Genomic DNA, 16,247 nt, shown 5'->3' with positions numbered 1-16,247 from the left:
AGGGAAAACAAGAGCACAGAAAAGGCAGAGGTTCATCCTTCTGTACCAGTAGTATGGAAGATGCCGGCAACCCCCTTTTGACCAAGCTTTCGAACAGTATTTCTGTTTGAAAAAATCTATCCATTGGAGCAGCGCTGATATTGATTCTGGACATAGCTGGGAGCAAGAATGAATCAAAGGCATAGCATAGCTTTAAAGAAGAGAGAAAGAGGCGCCCACCAGAATCCAAAGGGGGACGAAAAAAACGTGTTTTACGTTTAGGAAAGTGAAAAGAAAGGAAGGTCAAACCTGAAAGAGGACCGAATTGTTTCGTTCGATTCTTTCTTTCCATGTGATTTTTCATCTTTCTTCCTCTTAAAGAATTCAAATCCTGTAAATGCATGTGCTAGTGTGTGGATGAAATAAAAAACAAACCAACCCAAAACTCCAAAAAAGGAACCATGGAAAACTAGCCAGAACTCTAGACTGGCCAGACCCGTCTAATTGCCGGTAGGGATGGGCATTATAAATATCTCGACAAATGGTGCATTCTTGGTCATTACGCGTCTGGATGTTTACGGGAGCACCGGTAACCTTCCGCTGAAAGAGCTCTTTGTGGTGGCTTTGTTCGATTGGATAGTGGCGGTGAAGAGAAAGTGAGTGTTTGTTCTGTAAAGAATTGTGTTGTGCGATCGAATCGATCGGTGAGTTTGTGCATTCATTCATTGTGTCTACACACAAGTGCCATTGAGACGCTGTTACGCAAAGTGCTGTGAGCTGCGTGATAGGGTGAAGAATTAGGAACGCGAACGGAATTACTACAAGTGCCACAGAATGATGCAGCCATTAAAGTTGTTGGTAAGATGGTGTGAAGCTCTCTAATTCTTGGGTTTCTTGGGATGACGCTTGGATAGAGTGATGGAGAATGAGTGGTTTTTGGAAGTAGCTGTTGTCTGCGAGGGTCTCCGTTGTTACGTTAATGTTAATGGTGTTATCTATTATTCCACCCGTTCCAGTTTGTGCTGTTAGCGTCCAGCGCATCAGTGCGAGCCTTCTGGTGGTCTAGCCCATCGAAGTATGTAACCTAACTGAGATTGTTTCCTTGTACGCTTTATTGTAATGCCACTCCTGTCCTGTCCTTTACCAGTGATCCACCGGTGGCCAGCAAACAGGTGCAGTACGTCCGTGCTTTTACCTACCAACCGGTGGCGTTTCCAGCGCACTCTCTCCTGACACCGCCAGCGCCGTACAAATTCATCCAGGCCAGTCCGGCGGCCATTATACCGACGGCCAAACAGATCAACCCGGTACAGCCCACCAGCCAGCAGCCCGTTCAGCCCGTACAGCAGCAGAGCAGCAGTAGTCCGTTCAGTAGCTTCTTCGGCAGTGCTTTCGGAGGGTTTGGTCAACCCGGTAGCAGTAATTCCGTCTTGGGAGTTGATCGGTCGAACTCCATCTCCTCAGTCCCATCGTACCAGCAGCAGCAGCAGCAACAGCAGCAGCAGATGCACCAGCAGCAACAGCAACAACATCAGCAACAATTACAGCAAGCCCAACAGCAGCAGCAGCAGCAGCAGCAGCAACAACAACACCAGCAACATCATCAGCAGCAGCAACAGCAGGTCGTACCAGTCCTATCCTCACCTCCAGTGACGCCCTCACCGAGTGAAGTGCCGAGCGGAAACCAAGGACTACCTCCGGCGGCCGCCTTCTACCAGGGCCAGCAGCACCCGAGCAAGTATCCGTACTTCACGATGGACCAGGTGCAGTACCTGTCCGGGCTGCCTTCCAACACACCGCAGACACCGCAGGTCCAGTTTGTGCCCTGCATGTGCCCGATCGCGGTCAACGTGCAGAGCAACCATGCGGAGCTCGCCGACAAGCGGTTAGACGAAACGACCACGACCGACGCGGAAGTGGTCGTGCCGAGCGGTGAAAGTGAAAAGTGAGGCACGTTCTACAGCAGCGAAGAAGCGGAATCGAAGCAAAGTGGAGCGCGATGTTGCGAGGGACAAACAAAAGTGTTCTAGTTGTGCTATTTATTTTTGAATGTTTGTTTCACGTTGAAACTGCGAGTTGGTGGAATGAGCAATTCCTTTAAAGGTTTGCGCGGTCAAATCGAATCCCCTTTACCGTACAGTATAGTACCCCCGTGTTATGTACTAACCAAGCCACACCTGATAGATGACTGATTAAATTGATAGTGAGAAATATAAAAATAAATCAATTATTCTACCGAAAAAAAAGCCTTCCGCTGCGCTGTTGTGCTTTTACGCTAATTAGAACACGAGGAAAAGCTAATGCACTCTCATTACTCATCCACCTTCGTTACGCTTCCGAACGTGCAAACGATCTTGGTGGCGTGCTGGAGAAGAATTAATCATTCAATCGACAGGTCCAGGAACGATCGAATCTCACATCTTGTGGTCTACATCTTTCCCAATCTGGGTCCAACATTTCTCTGCCTTGTTAGCCCATTGCTTGGGTCAGTCTTCCACCACTGCATTCCTGATCTGCCACAACTTGAACCCCCTTGGGGTTGGTTTGGTGGTGGAGCGCCTGAGGGAATTAATCATCCTCCGACCGGGCTAATCGATTTACGGTCCGCAAAGCGACCGGCGATCCATCAGCACAGGGCGCAGACAGTAATTGGGCTCCGATCATCAATCATCGATCGTTGACGGAGATCTGTCAATTTGGGTTTGGGCTTGAGGGCGGTTCAGGTTGAATGTATGGCAGTGCTGTGTGCTCCATTTGTTAGCTTCCTCTTGGGACGAGCCTAAGGGTGCGTCATTAGCATGTGACTTCTTTCGGAGGAACAGTCCAACGTATGGTGGGAAGCGCGTGTCTTTGCCATTATTTTATTGTAAGGAGAGAAAATACACAGACAGATGAAGCATTTCAAAGTCGTACTAGTGCCACCCGGTGCTAATCAAAGTTAAACCGACGCTTGCCATCGAACCGGAACCCGTAGGCGGCAGCATTGCGCACGTCCACCAGGGCCGGGTTGCGGTGCGCATAGAAGCTGCCGTGCGCGTGGGCCGGTCGTGAGTTGCCATTCTTCACGCCGTACATCTCGCGCGGGTAGAACGCTTCGAACGTTCCTTTCGGGGGGATAATGTTTGCAATCTCCTTATCGGTTGGATCGTACGATGCGGCGAACTGAAGGGTCTGGATGAGTAGCAGCAGTAGGAGCAGGATGCATGGCCGGGCGCACAATGGACCCGCCATCCAGGACAGTCTCATTGTCGGGAGTTCCGTTTTTCTTCCGCCTGAAATGGAACACACACACACACACGTCATTAGGTGGGCCTTGACGATCTAATCCATATCACACTAAACGTCACTCAAGCGATGGTTTCACATTTTTGCGCCACTTTTCTCTCTTTGTGTCACTACAGTTTGGTGTCTCGTTCCCTGTCCTTTCAGAGGACTAGCTTTTCTAACATCATTGTCTATATACTCAACCTGCATACCGCACCGAACAGCACCACTTACCGTAAGAAGAGGTTTGGAGGTTAGGGTTTGAACAGTAAAGTCACGCGCCACCGGTTTTGGGAAGAAGTGCCCTGCTAAGCTTCACGAAGCGTTTGATGAGCACCGGCCGGATGCTGCACACTAAAGCTTCACTAAAACCTCAACTCGCTTCGCGGCGAAGCACCCGCAGGGGCCAAAAACGAAGTGGATTGACTACTTTCACTAGACCAGCACCACTCTGTGTCTCTGTGTCTCTGTGTGTGATCTCCGTTCCAAAGCGTACGGCCGTGTTGATGATGCCTAAGCAGCGGAAGGGAAGCATACCAGCAAAGAGCCGTCGTTACCATGGTGATCTGTGTAAGCACTAGCGTTAGCGTACCCTACTGAAGCGTGTATGGGTGTGCTTTTTGATCGTTCAGCACGCGGGCGCTTCGTTTGACATCATCCTCCCTGCAGCACACAACGATGCGCGGACGCTGCTCGTTAGGGTGAGAAGATCGCTTATAACAACTTAACTTCAGCTGCGGTGTATATGTTTACACTCTTTAGCCATTGTGCGCATTCACCCAAACATAGACAAGCGCGCCTACAACTTCCGCTTCAATCAACCTTTACGCACCCCGAACGCGCTTCGGCGCTAATCTTTCGAACATTCGAGCGGCTGCACACAATTGCAGTTTTACCCACGCGCTTGCACGTGGTTTCCTTCCGAGTTTCCACCGATGTGCACCGATCGATCAGTCGCCCGGCGCCGGCGGGTGTGTGAAAAATTATGTTCATCATGTAAATTTAAAAATTACGGAACCCGCGATCGCACTGTTAAATTGCGCTTAATGCTGCGTGGGGCTGGCGGAAGTTGCTGCGTGCTGTGTACGCACTTTATTAGAATCGATTGTAACATGCGTCAGCAATAAAATGTTTTATTTAGTGTCCAGGAAATCCTCGTAATGAGCTCCGTCTAGTTATGCAACTGTAAAGCATAAAGCATAAAGCACAGCTTAATTATCTCCAGGATCTCTTTCTTATTATAATGCTGTGTGCGTCACGGTTCTTATTTCGTCTGCAATTAGTTGTACAAAATAGTTGCCGCCAATCGGACGCGACTCGTACAAAATGGTCAATGCGTGTTACAAATGCAAGCGCGCAAAAGCGCAAATCATCATAAAACAGTGTGTCTACAATCGAAAGCACATCATTAGCCAATGTTTGCTTCATTCGAAGGAATGGGCGCCATAAAAAAAAACAGTGAACGCGCGCGCACACATCGTCGACCCAATCAGAGCAAAACATTCGAATTCGTTGGGTTATTGCGAAACTGGTCAGCACAACTTAATTATTCCTTACCTTTGTTTGCTCGGCGATTCGGCCATATTTTGGACGAGTTTAAGGTAACGCAAAAGTGCATAATCGGTACAGCCCCGTGCCCGTTTAGATAACCCGTATGATTTGCCTATCGCAAGGTGCTTTCCCTTTCTTTGCAGTGTGCATTTATGGAATGTAAAACATTTGCATAAATGCGGTTGGGGAGGGGAATGGCGGGCCATTCATTCTGTGCTATGTTTGGTGCAATTGTACCACCCGCACAGTAACCTATTTAATCGTCTTGACTAATGTAACTTTACTTTCGTACCGCATAGCCGAAAATTTCCCCATTTCTTTGCGTCCCTTTTCACTTTCTGCTTTATCCCTTTGGAATGTGCAAATTGCTCCAAACCCCCAACCCCCTCAACAGTGATCCTCCAGTTGTGCTGGGCAGTCGTGCTAAATGTACATTTGTGTATAATAATGCATGCACTCTTGAACCATCGCGCCGAGTTTGAACCGCAGCATAATTATGCTGTCAATCAAAAGCAGCTCTACGCGCGGATTTAATCACGCACGCTTTGCCCCGCTTTGCGATAAGCTCGATGGAAAAGTTTATTGAATAAAGAAGTAGGAATTTAGAGATACGGTACTTTTGATGAAAACAGTATAACAATTTTTGTATATTTTCTAATAACTTTAATAATAAAACCGTTCGTTGAACAACTGGGAAAGTCGTGCGAGTTGACTTCTGTATCACGTGGTTGATTGAATTATGTGATTGTTCATTTATTTAAATTATTTATTAGTTTTGTTTTACGTATTTTTCTGATTTTTTTATTGTTGTTATAAGTAGTTTAAATAGCGTTTACTTACCTACTTATATTTTAGAGATTTTGCTTTCTACTAAAGAACTTTTCACTTCATGCAAACGTTTTGGCTTTCGGTTAATCGTTTGTGCTATCGTTCCTCACTCCCTTTGGGCTACATTACCCGCCCTCCTTAGTCCCCTTTCCCATTATCGCCCCCATATCGCTACCTACAATTGGTGTAAAAACCCATAAACTTTAAACGAAAGCAAGAAAGGCAGAAAGAAAGACACACTTGCAAAATAGCTGCATAGCATTTCCTTAATTTTTCCTACGACGTGTGCAGGGATGCGGCATGCATGCACATGCACCAGTTTGGTTTGAGAACGAGTGCATAAGCCATGGTGGTGGCGGTGGCGTCGCCCTTGCATGTTGCACTGCCGCGCGGCGAAGGAAAGCAAGAGACGGCGCGGAAAGAAAGTAAGCGTTTGCAGCAGCTGCGCGTGAGCGAGAGAGCGCCAGCCATTCATAATGAGAAGTGTACGATGCGCACACTTGCAGCACACCTTCATCGGGTGCATCGGGTGCATCGATTCTATCTGTCTTCCTTTTTTGGCTGCACCACTTGCCACCACACTGCACTCTGGTTGGTGGGGGTGTTGGATGGCCGTATAAAAAGCAACGCCATATCAGCAAAGGTGTTCATTTATGTATTATCAGTTAGCAGGCAACGAAGTAAACAGTCGTTCGAGATTTCATTACCCTCCCCAATACAAACCTTCACAATGCGGCTCCGATTGGTGGTGAGTGTGGTGGTCGAAGTGTGAACTGGAGTGCAATTAAGCGTGGACAGAGAGAGAGAGAGAGAGAGAGAGAGAGAGAGAGAGAGAGAGAGCGAGAGAGTTTTCGGGTGCAGTTTTCGGGAGGAGTGTAATACGGGAGCGAATTGTGTACTACAATTCAATTGTTTCATTCGGGGGAGTGGTTGGAAAAGTGTATCAAACTTAGGTGTGATGAAGTGTAACAATCGATACCTTTGAATGTACTTATGTGTGTTTTATAGTGTTTTTAGTGGACAATGTTGTAAATACTGAACTGTGTTGTGGCTGTGCTGTGCAGTTTAATTAATCAATCAATTAATGGTGAACAATTAAACACAGCGAAATGGCCCGGAAAACAGGTCAAGCAAGAAAATGAGTTCGTAATTAGCACCACTGTACAGAATGTAGAACTTTTGCGTTATTTGTCACAGTTATTAAGCTATTTTCTATATTTACTATTCTTTAAAAGTTTATTTACCTAAAGTATGTTGATTTACTTGATTTATCTGTTTAACTTTTGTTACATTTAATCCTTTATATCTAGTACTGGTATTCCCCGATATACGCTATTAATGCGTATGTCGAATTTCGAGGTTTTCAGTCAAATTATAGCTAATTTTCGTATAATTTTGCTTGAAGAGGTAGGTTTTAGCCACTAAATTAGTTATGTGATCTGATTTTAACTGAAGATTAAAATTTTTACCTTTTAAAATGGTTTTTCAAATTCGCCCAAAAGGGAATTTATGTTGCATTTGACATTCGATGAGTCAAATTAGTACAATTTGCTCAAAGAACTGTCAAATTTAAAACATAGCGTATAGCGAAATCGCATACATCGAGTATGGCGTATATCGGGGAATACATGTACTTTCAAAGGCTTTTTTATTCTTTATGTTAGGTAAAGAATTTTCTAATATTTTTATTCAGCCTAGATAATTAGAACTTAAGTAATTACGAACATTCAAAGTTTTTAAAACATTGGGTACTAAAATGCTAAAATACCCAAATACGTACACTAAGTACTTCGAGTTCTAGCGTGACTCATAAGCCAAGACACGAACCTTGTTCTTGGTATGATTTATATAGCGCGTGTAATAGAGAAATTCATCCAGGTTCGCTTTCCGGCGCACTAATCACCTTGACTTCTACCATTTCGAAGGCCACAGGTTGTACATGGCATCTTCACACCTTTTCGATGGCAAAGGTGTCAGTTTAATGCCACCATTGACGGTGGCAGATCACCGTACTAAACTGCCGAACTGCCGTTTAACTGGTTGGCAGTACATTTATTCCTAATTTTCTTTTTGTGAGAAAAATTATTAATGGTACACGGGAGTGTTTTTTCTCTTTCTGTCTTTCTCTGCACCCGTTGCTTCTTCTGGCGGGAAGATGATCCATTAGTGCCATTTAACCTGGCATGTAGCCATAGCTCTCCATACATACATTCACGCTGCCGCTCATCATGATCATGATCTTGAGCACAGTTTTTTGAAGGGTTAATGAGCTAACAGAGCGGACCTGCAGCCAAAGTAATGGTGGTAATTTATTTTATAATTCGTTACCGAAACAAAACAAGAAAAAAACAACTAACGAGAGGCTATGTTTAATGCGGAAAGAAAGAAAAAAAAACAAGCTGCCATATCCAAGACGCAAACATCGCTGAAAAACGATCCATTCAGTAACGTCAAATTGATCGTTTCACGTCGTTTTCACTTTCCTTTTCGTGGACCTGATTCTGCTCCGTTTCGATGTGGTTCGCTATGTATATCTCACTGGCTAAATGTATTTTCTCTCTTTCCTCGGTTCCATCTGTTTTCACCTTCATCATCGTCGGCGCACCCGGTGCTTCCGAATGTGGCCGTTGCGATCGTTTAACAATCGGTACACGCCCCATAGATCCTAGCGGCATTTATGCTTCTGTTCCTGCTCGTCGAATCCGCCACTGCCGGGTAAGCAAAACGGGTGAATTTTTCTCGAACCATCGCCGACGAGGAGAACAGTCGCTTGGTGCGGAAATCAAACACCCAGACACACACCGCACATTGCACGAGCTGAAACAAAGTCAAATTGTTCACGTTTACCATTATCTTTCCCTTTCCCGCGGCAAACTCCAATGGCCCCGCCACCCCACACCGTACAACAGCAAACGGCGGAAAATCATCATCCACGTACCGGTCAAAGTGAAGCAGCAGAAGCATGTGCACACGGAAGTGAAAACGGTGCACCACCACCACAAGCCGACGGTGATTAAGGAGGAGAAGATCGTGAAGAAGGAGGTGCACAAGCCGGTCGTGATCAAGGAGGAGGTGGAGCACGAACACTTCCACCATCACTACAAACACGATCATCCCACGTTCGAGATCGACGGCCACGACGCGAACGGACTCGGTTCAAGTCTTATCTGATAAGCCACTCAAAAAAAAAACCACAAAAACAAAAACAAAACAACCCCCCCCCAAATCCCAAACCACTGCCACCGGAGAAACTAATATAATGATAAGGATAAATTGAAATTAAAGCAAAACAAAGAGACGTAAGAAGAGAAAATCGTTAATAACTGTTTGCAACAAACAAATGAACAACAAAAATATTAAAAAAAAATTAAACAACCCCAAAAACTGATCTACATAAACATGAATAAAAAAGATATAAAAAAATTACTACCTCCCCTGTTTGCAGTGCCTCTACTACTGCACTGTGTTATTACACATTACCCACATTTCCTTGTGGCGATTTTTTTTCTTGCTGCCTTTTGCATTGTTCCCGATGCTGGTCGTCGCGTTTTCCGCCTTGCATCGACGGCACCCATAAAACCAATTGCAATTGAATTTTCGCGCAGCCAAACATGCGGAAAAAGCAGCGTGTGCCCGTGGTGCTATTTCAAAGGTGCTCCCCCGGAAAAGTGATTGGATGGATGGGTTTGGTTTGGTTCGTGATCGTGCGCGATCGGCACACCAGTGGCGCTATTAGCGCTTTTGAAAGAAAGTATGCACAATGCGAACGGTAAAGCGGTTCGATTTTCGCGCCACTTTTACATCGCCTGTAATTGGTAATCAATACGTTGTGTGTGTGTGTGTGTGTGTGTGTGTGTGTGTGTGTGTGTGTGTGTGTGTGTGTGTGTGTGTGTGTGTGTGAAGGGCGTTCGAGACTATCCCCGGTTTGGAAGTTCATATTTAATATGGTGGTGTACATTTTGCTTCGATAAATTGGAGTTTTAGGTTGCGTATGGGTTTGCTTTTGCTGTTCGACGTATGTGCATTGTTCGACGATTATTTGTGTATTATTAGCGGCAAATCATAGCAAATAAAATAGAAAAATTTATATTTTTTGTTTAAAACTATGCACAAAAGTTTACTACGCGTGCATGTAACTTATGAAGTAATTAATTGAACCTTATTACGCTATCGATTGCGTATGGCTTTTACTGTAAGGGTCAGGAATGTTTCAAGCACCTAATCAGATAACGAATGATTGCATAAATCATACATTATCAAGCCAGTGGATTTGGTAGTTGAGCCATCGTTTTTAGTAATTTGGTCATGCAGTAAACAAAACATTGTTTTAATTATAAAACAGAAATTTTACACTGATAGCTTAAAAAGTATTATTTTGATGTTTTGATAAAGACAATACATCAGACAATTCCCAGCTCAGCGAGTTCCTGATGGCTTCGTATAACGGATTTAGCCTCGTTGCACAAGGAGTTGCCCGCTTTGCATAGTTATGTGAAGTTAAGAAAAAGTGAAAGAAATAACATAAAATCTTATTAAAATAAAAAAAAATTAAAAATAAAAAAGTTAAACACAAGCAAGGATTTACAATTCCAATATTCATAGCTGTACTTCACAGAAGTAATTCAGAAAAGTGTAGCACAATTGTTCGCCTTCACCAATTTTTGGAAACAATTTAAAATTTTTAATATGAATCGTTAAAAAAATCAGTGCACATTGAAAATCATCACTGTAATTAGATAATTTCATAATGGGAATAGAAGTCATCTCAAGAATCGTTAAATTGATGTTTAATTCTGCATATAATACTTTTTACCATCCAATTAATCAATACCTCTTCTATTTGGCGTAACGTCGTATGCGGACATGCCGGCCTATACAGGCTTTCGAGGCTTATTCAGTACCACGCAGCCGGATTACTACGGGGAAACGTTCCATAAGAGCCATGAATCCACGACGGTCATGTTACTAGGTCGCACGAGTTGATGACTGTGACTACAGGACCTAGAATCACTATTTCGTGGAATTAATGGAAAATTGTACAATAAATTTCATTATTTGCGTTGAACATTCAATCTTATCTGCCGTGGTAAAAAAGGCATTATAAAAAAGAGAATTTAACGATTTAACTGTTTTGAATCTTGATCACGCACGTGTTTCGTTTGCGCCCTCGTTCACGCTGGGCACGGATAATCGGGGATGTGCCGGTTACCCTTTTCGCACCCCTATCCGGCACAGTGGTTATCACTTTGTCGAATCGTTCACCAAATTGTTTATTATTTGGTTGTACTTCTGTTTTTTTTTTAAATAAAAATTACTATTTTTTGTTTGTTTATCATCGGGTAATTATAAAACGAAAATATGCTTTATAAACACTTCTCTTTGTTAGTCCATGCTGAATCCCGTTATGCCGCCTGTGTGTACACGATTTGACAGTAAAGTGACGATGTGTTTTGACTCGGCAACTACGAAAGCACCAGCCGAGGGAGCAGAGAGAAAAAAATACACACTCACTGCATTGAACAAATTAAAATATCTGCACCATGTCGGTAGGTACAGGGTACAAAAACGTTGAATTAAACTCACACAATCTAACCAACATGATGCATCCCTCAGCAACAGCAACCACCGAAAAAGAAAGCTACCAAGGGCAACAAACAGATCGTGGAGGAAAATGTGGCCACGGTTAAGTTTTACCGCAACATGTCGCTCATTGCCACCGCGGTCCAGTTTCTTGGGTTTGCCGTGTATGCGGAGCTGTCCACACTGGCAGTGGTATGGTTGGATTACGGTTACTCTCTCATTACAAGGCATGTAACTTCAACTTTAACCCATTACAGGTCATGACTGTCCTGTGCGTCGTAGCGCATGTGGCCAGCTATTACTTTATGGCGTTGATCAGCAAACCAAAACTTACCGAAAAGGGAGACATCATCGAGACGGGTACGGACCTCAACATTGAGGGAGGCATCACGGAGTAAGTGGCTTTCGGGTTGAATGGTATTTATGTTCCGTCTACTGAGCATTTAATTTCCCACCACAGACACGTGAAAGACATCGTGATCCTGACGGCCGGTACGCAGCTTGTATCCATGCTGTCGGAATTCTTCTGGCTGCTGATGCTGCTGCTCCCGATTCGGGCCGGCTGGCTGCTGTGGCAAACGGTGGGAAAACAGTTCTTCCAGGGCGATCCGGCAGAGGAGGCTCCTGTCAATGAGAAGAAGCAAAAGAAGCTAATGCGAAAGATGAACCGAGCGCGGCAGTGACATTAATCGTGACATGATGGTAGGAGGCTGTTGCAGCGGTCTCTAACAGCCACATCGCAGCAGTGTCCATTCATTGTAAGGAAATCAACACCATCTTCAACCAGCAAACCATTCACCGGAAGAAGGCTCACGTGGTGCTGGTCCACACACACAACACTGGAGCAGTGTGTGTGTATTCATCGTCTTTGTGTTAAGCGCGACCTCTTGTTTTATGTTGAGTGTGGTTTTTTTGTTTTATTTAGACTGAATATAAATAATTTTCATGCTTTGCTCTGAGCGGCTGCGTAAACGGTGAAAACCATGCTAGCGAAAAGTGACCAAACACTGCCTGGAAGCTTTTCCAGCGCGATTTCTTCACCCAGCGGGCTTCCTCCTTTTTCAGCTGCTCTATGCCCTGCGTGAAAGAAAGGAGAATTGAAATATTAGTAGCTATCTGCTTAAATAAGAGGATTAAGTGTGCCGCCGTACCGTTTCATCCGTCCATATTGCGTTCAGCTGGGTGCCGAGCATGATCATCGTGAAGACGGCAAACAGTAGCGCTTCCAGTATGAGGAAGAGCAACAGTATCACGGTGGCCGGTGGCGAATAGTTGGAACACTCTCTCCACTCGTTTTTGATGCACAGGCAGAACTGATTTACAGCCAAAAATATCGAATGGATGGAAATGAATGCGATGTAAAACTGTTGTGCGTATTGGAGAAAAAAGGAAAATAGTAGTAGACCAACGATTAATTGATGCGATTTGCGTTGGGATATTTACAGCCGGTGTGCCCCCTCTTACCGTAAAAAGTACGAAAAACTTCTGATTGTTCTCCCCGACGCAGTTGTTTATCCACGGACAGTGGTGGTCCATCTTGCGTATGCACCGCTGGCAGACGGAACAGTGGTGGGCACGCTCCGGCTTAATACTGCAGCATTTGGGACATTTGAAAAACACCTGCCCCTCCTGGTAGCCGAGCTGCTGGATCATTTCCTTCGTGGCGTTTCCTTTCGGTACGGCACCCTTAGAAGGAGCAAAACGGGGAGGCTATTAGGATATGTTTGCAACGGTTTCCAAAAACATGTTTCTGGCCAAACCACATCGATCAAAAAAAGGCTAATCATAAAGGTGGCATATTTTCTTATCAGCGCGCTTCCGTAGACTCGCTTATCGGCATTGGATCGCTAGCCAAGAGCCCTATGCTGTTTACTAAAACGTGAACTCATGCGTATGGAAACGATAAAAAATTAAATCCTCAAACACGGGAGCACAATACTAAGGTATCCAATGCTTAAATCATTCAAATGGGCTGTGAAGCAACAATTGTGCCTGATTGGCCGCCTGGTACGGTGGAATGCAGTAATTCCCATTCCGTGGCTCACTCACCGGATCGGACAGCATGGTACGCAGGTGTGATGCAAACGCCAGGAACGAGCCCGTGTTAAAGATAATAAAGTTAATGTACCGATAGGCCTTGTAAGGATGGGGCAGCAGGATCACCATTGTGACGACGAATTCCGCATACAATCTGCAACAGCAAACAGTGGAGGGTTTGTTAATTTTGTTTTATTCGCTGTCCTCAATCGTCCATTTAATTTGAAACCGCGGCAAACGACACTTACATTAAACCCCACGTTAAAACGGCACAGATGATGCCGCAAATGTCCTGCAAACGGAAGACAGAATGAGAGAGAAAAATAGGATCATACAATATTAATAGCCGTACAAAGGTGGCTGGCGTACACGGAATGCGGCATTCCATCGATCATGGAGGGCTGGAGAGTGGGAGGCAATTGAATAAGGGTCAGCGGGGGAAAGAGGGGGAAGAAGCTCGCGAAAACAATTCACAAAACGGTACCTGTACACACCAAACGCGTCCGCCGCAGCAGCGGTTTTGCGTTTCCTTCTCGTTCCTCATCAGCATGTACTCGTACTCCATCGTTCGCGGAGACGGGAGAGGCGGGAGACGGTAGCAGCACCAAGATCCGGCCACCTTTCCTCCAGACGAACTGTGGTGCAGCAGCAGCACCCACCGGAAGGGAATTGCAGCCAACCACCACCACCACCACCACCCACCAGTGAAACGATTCTTGAACACACCGTAAATCAATCGATAGTACGCGGGCTGGGACGGAGAACGCAAAAATCGTTGCACATTCTGTAGGGTTTCGTGTTTTTCTTTGCTCTGGCGTATCGATAGTGAGTGTGTATATACGCAGGACAGGGCGCGCGCGGGTGGGTGGTGCGCGGTGTTTGCGGGTGTCGTCAAATCATGTAAGTTTTTCTTCTGTCAGACGCACGGTGGGAAAGGGCGCATGAAAACCGTGGAAAGTTTAGAAAAAAGGTAAATTAATTATAATACCTTAATCGTGGGTTCTAATTAGCTTAAAAGGGAGTAAATAAGCGATAAATAGCAAGCAACGCGATTTCTTCTAAAGAGAAAGAATTATTCACACACACAGAGGGCATTTTACTCTTTGGTTAGAGCTCTGTGCCGACAGCATTATGCTGGAGACCATCGATTTTGGCAATTTTTGTCAATTTAATTGACATTGCTTTAATTTAATTTTGTCAAACAATTATACGAGTCAATGTTTGACCTAGCTACATCAAAACAATGTTGCAAATCGTTTGCACAATTTCGTTGAAGCGCGAAAAAACAACCTTTGGTCGCTGTCTGCCATCGAAGCGCACCGTATGATCCAGCCTGGCCCGGCTCAAAACCAGCAATGCAGCGGACTTTGACAGCCGAGCGCACGTTGTGTCATTCGTCTCCGTTTTCCACCCATCATTCGCTCGCCCGTTTCCAGCCGCGAGGAAAATCCACGAGGAATTTCGTCTTTTGCGGAAAAGCAAGCGGTGCCCGTCTTTTTGCCGTACGTGCGGAACCCAAGTAGCTAGTGTGCATCGCATCGCCATGGCGGATCTGGATGATTTCTTCGCCAAGAAGGACAAAAAGAAGGGCAAGGCGAAAAAGTTTGGCACCGCCGAGGAGATAGCCAAGCAGCTAGATGACACGTCGAAGAAGGTCGTCGAAAGTAAGATGAAGCTGCGGCCGGTGGATTCGGATGGCAAACACGATCCCAACGAGGTGAGTGAGTGGCCGGTTGCGATTGGTGGCCGGTGTCTTCCCGTTTGCGGGAACAGGACAGTGCTAATGTTGTGAACCTGTGCACAGACCAAACCCATGCTGCTGCTGCTGCAAGATATCATATGGCATTCCGTTTTTTTTTTTGCAGCCGGAAGACGAGTGGAAGGTGTTCGAGGAGACGAAGAAGGACTACAGCGGACTGAAATTGGCACAGCTGAATATAGACGACGATGCGAACCATCACGATTCGGAGAACTCGGGCGGCATGCACGATCCGTCCTACGATGGAGAGGGCCGGGAAGGCGAAGAGCGCGATCCAAACAAACCGTGGATGAAAAAGGATGCAGCGAATGCAGCGAAGAAGGAGAAGGCTGCACCGGCCCCGGAGGCTCCAGCAACCACAAGCAATATTTATATCAGTCCAGCAATGAAAAGTCTCGTAAGTGTGGCTATACGGGGAATCGTTCTCGAATATCGGGCCTTCTCCCCACCTACCACTGCTGCTCAAATGCAACCCCCATTCTTACCCATCCGCCCATTGTTCGCACCATTTTTCCAGATGGCAAAACAGAAACAGAAGAAAGGCATCGCGCCGGATCTACAGAGCGAGGAGTACTTCCCAACGCTGGGCCAGGAAAAGCCGGCTGAAGCCCCCAAACCGCCGAAAGTGGACCCGTCGTTCGAGGAGGTGAAGCACGGCATGCGGGCGAAAACGGTCGAACAGTCCTCAACCAGCGGCCAGATCAGTATCGGCAACCGGTTCAACTCACTGAACAACGATGCGAGCTAGGGACCAAGTTCCGCGCGCCGCCCAGTATCGTTTTAAACTTTTATACATCTACCGCGTTACACACTACTACTGCTGCTGCATCAATATATGTTGCGCGCGCCGCCTACTACGTTCTCGTACTCTCTCTCTCCCTCTCTCTGTTAACTGCATTTGGGTCGGTGCCTTGGGTCGTTCCGTTTGAGAGCCGCCGGATGGAATTTTGTGTAGGAGTTTTCCTTTTGTTTTCGTTTCTCATCTGCTTTTTGTTTATTGTTCCCTGCCCCAGACCAGCCGGTACGGCTCCTTTGATCGTTGTGCATGTGTGTGTCATGTGAGCCTGATTTCGATTTGTATCCTGAACAATTGCTGCACTGTTGCCGAGCGAGTGCACGATTGGCTGTGGCTGAACGGCTGCCCTACTGCCCCCGAGTTTGTATAAATTGCAACTACAAATGAAATAAAATCGTAAAAAGGGAACCTCGGACCTGCCTTGTAATGGCTTAAATACACTCACACATACCC

At 45.6% G+C, this 16,247-nt stretch overlaps 6 protein-coding genes across 6 annotated transcripts; 4 read left to right on the top strand and 2 right to left on the bottom strand.

The window, feature by feature from the left end:
- The first annotated feature begins 559 nt into the window (after positions 1-559).
- Positions 560-1,928, top strand: LOC120898196 (vacuolar protein-sorting-associated protein 36-like). Its single transcript, XM_040303689.1, has 4 exons — positions 560-837; positions 996-1,054; positions 1,127-1,525; positions 1,646-1,928. The coding sequence occupies exons 1-4, from the start codon at positions 814-816 to the stop codon at positions 1,926-1,928; spliced, it is 765 nt and encodes a 254-aa protein (XP_040159623.1). The 5' UTR covers positions 560-813.
- An 898-nt stretch (positions 1,929-2,826) lies between these two features.
- On the bottom strand, positions 2,827-3,762 carry LOC120894337. The gene is made up of 2 exons (XM_040296861.1): positions 3,478-3,762; positions 2,827-3,251 (listed from the first exon to the last, which is right to left on the bottom strand). Exon 2 carries the CDS (start codon positions 3,223-3,225, stop codon positions 2,908-2,910), a length of 318 nt encoding a protein of 105 aa, XP_040152795.1. The 5' UTR covers positions 3,226-3,251; positions 3,478-3,762; the 3' UTR covers positions 2,827-2,907.
- A 2,494-nt stretch (positions 3,763-6,256) lies between these two features.
- LOC120894635 lies at positions 6,257-9,028 on the top strand. The gene is made up of 3 exons (XM_040297350.1): positions 6,257-6,370; positions 8,285-8,337; positions 8,532-9,028. The coding sequence occupies exons 1-3, from the start codon at positions 6,353-6,355 to the stop codon at positions 8,791-8,793; spliced, it is 333 nt and encodes a 110-aa protein (XP_040153284.1). The 5' UTR covers positions 6,257-6,352; the 3' UTR covers positions 8,794-9,028.
- Positions 9,029-11,048: 2,020 nt separating this feature from the next.
- LOC120894190 (transmembrane protein 208) lies at positions 11,049-12,161 on the top strand. Its single transcript, XM_040296625.1, has 4 exons — positions 11,049-11,168; positions 11,236-11,394; positions 11,460-11,596; positions 11,663-12,161. The coding sequence occupies exons 1-4, from the start codon at positions 11,163-11,165 to the stop codon at positions 11,883-11,885; spliced, it is 525 nt and encodes a 174-aa protein (XP_040152559.1). The 5' UTR covers positions 11,049-11,162; the 3' UTR covers positions 11,886-12,161.
- Positions 12,105-14,126, bottom strand: LOC120894188 (palmitoyltransferase ZDHHC3). The gene is made up of 6 exons (XM_040296623.1): positions 13,724-14,126; positions 13,488-13,531; positions 13,252-13,393; positions 12,667-12,888; positions 12,354-12,566; positions 12,105-12,279 (listed from the first exon to the last, which is right to left on the bottom strand). The coding sequence occupies exons 1-6, from the start codon at positions 13,802-13,804 to the stop codon at positions 12,124-12,126; spliced, it is 858 nt and encodes a 285-aa protein (XP_040152557.1). The 5' UTR covers positions 13,805-14,126; the 3' UTR covers positions 12,105-12,123.
- Positions 14,127-14,609: 483 nt separating this feature from the next.
- On the top strand, positions 14,610-16,209 carry LOC120894189 (protein CDV3 homolog). The gene is made up of 3 exons (XM_040296624.1): positions 14,610-14,956; positions 15,105-15,395; positions 15,516-16,209. The coding sequence occupies exons 1-3, from the start codon at positions 14,783-14,785 to the stop codon at positions 15,744-15,746; spliced, it is 696 nt and encodes a 231-aa protein (XP_040152558.1). The 5' UTR covers positions 14,610-14,782; the 3' UTR covers positions 15,747-16,209.
- The last annotated feature ends 38 nt before the right edge of the window (positions 16,210-16,247 follow it).

The sequence above is a fragment of the Anopheles arabiensis genome, chromosome 2 (assembly GCF_016920715.1).
Source record: "Anopheles arabiensis isolate DONGOLA chromosome 2, AaraD3, whole genome shotgun sequence".
NCBI classification, from domain to species: Eukaryota; Metazoa; Arthropoda; class Insecta; order Diptera; family Culicidae; genus Anopheles; species Anopheles arabiensis.
Note: the sequence above shows the minus strand (reverse complement) of the source record. Positions and strands in the feature narration are given on the sequence as shown.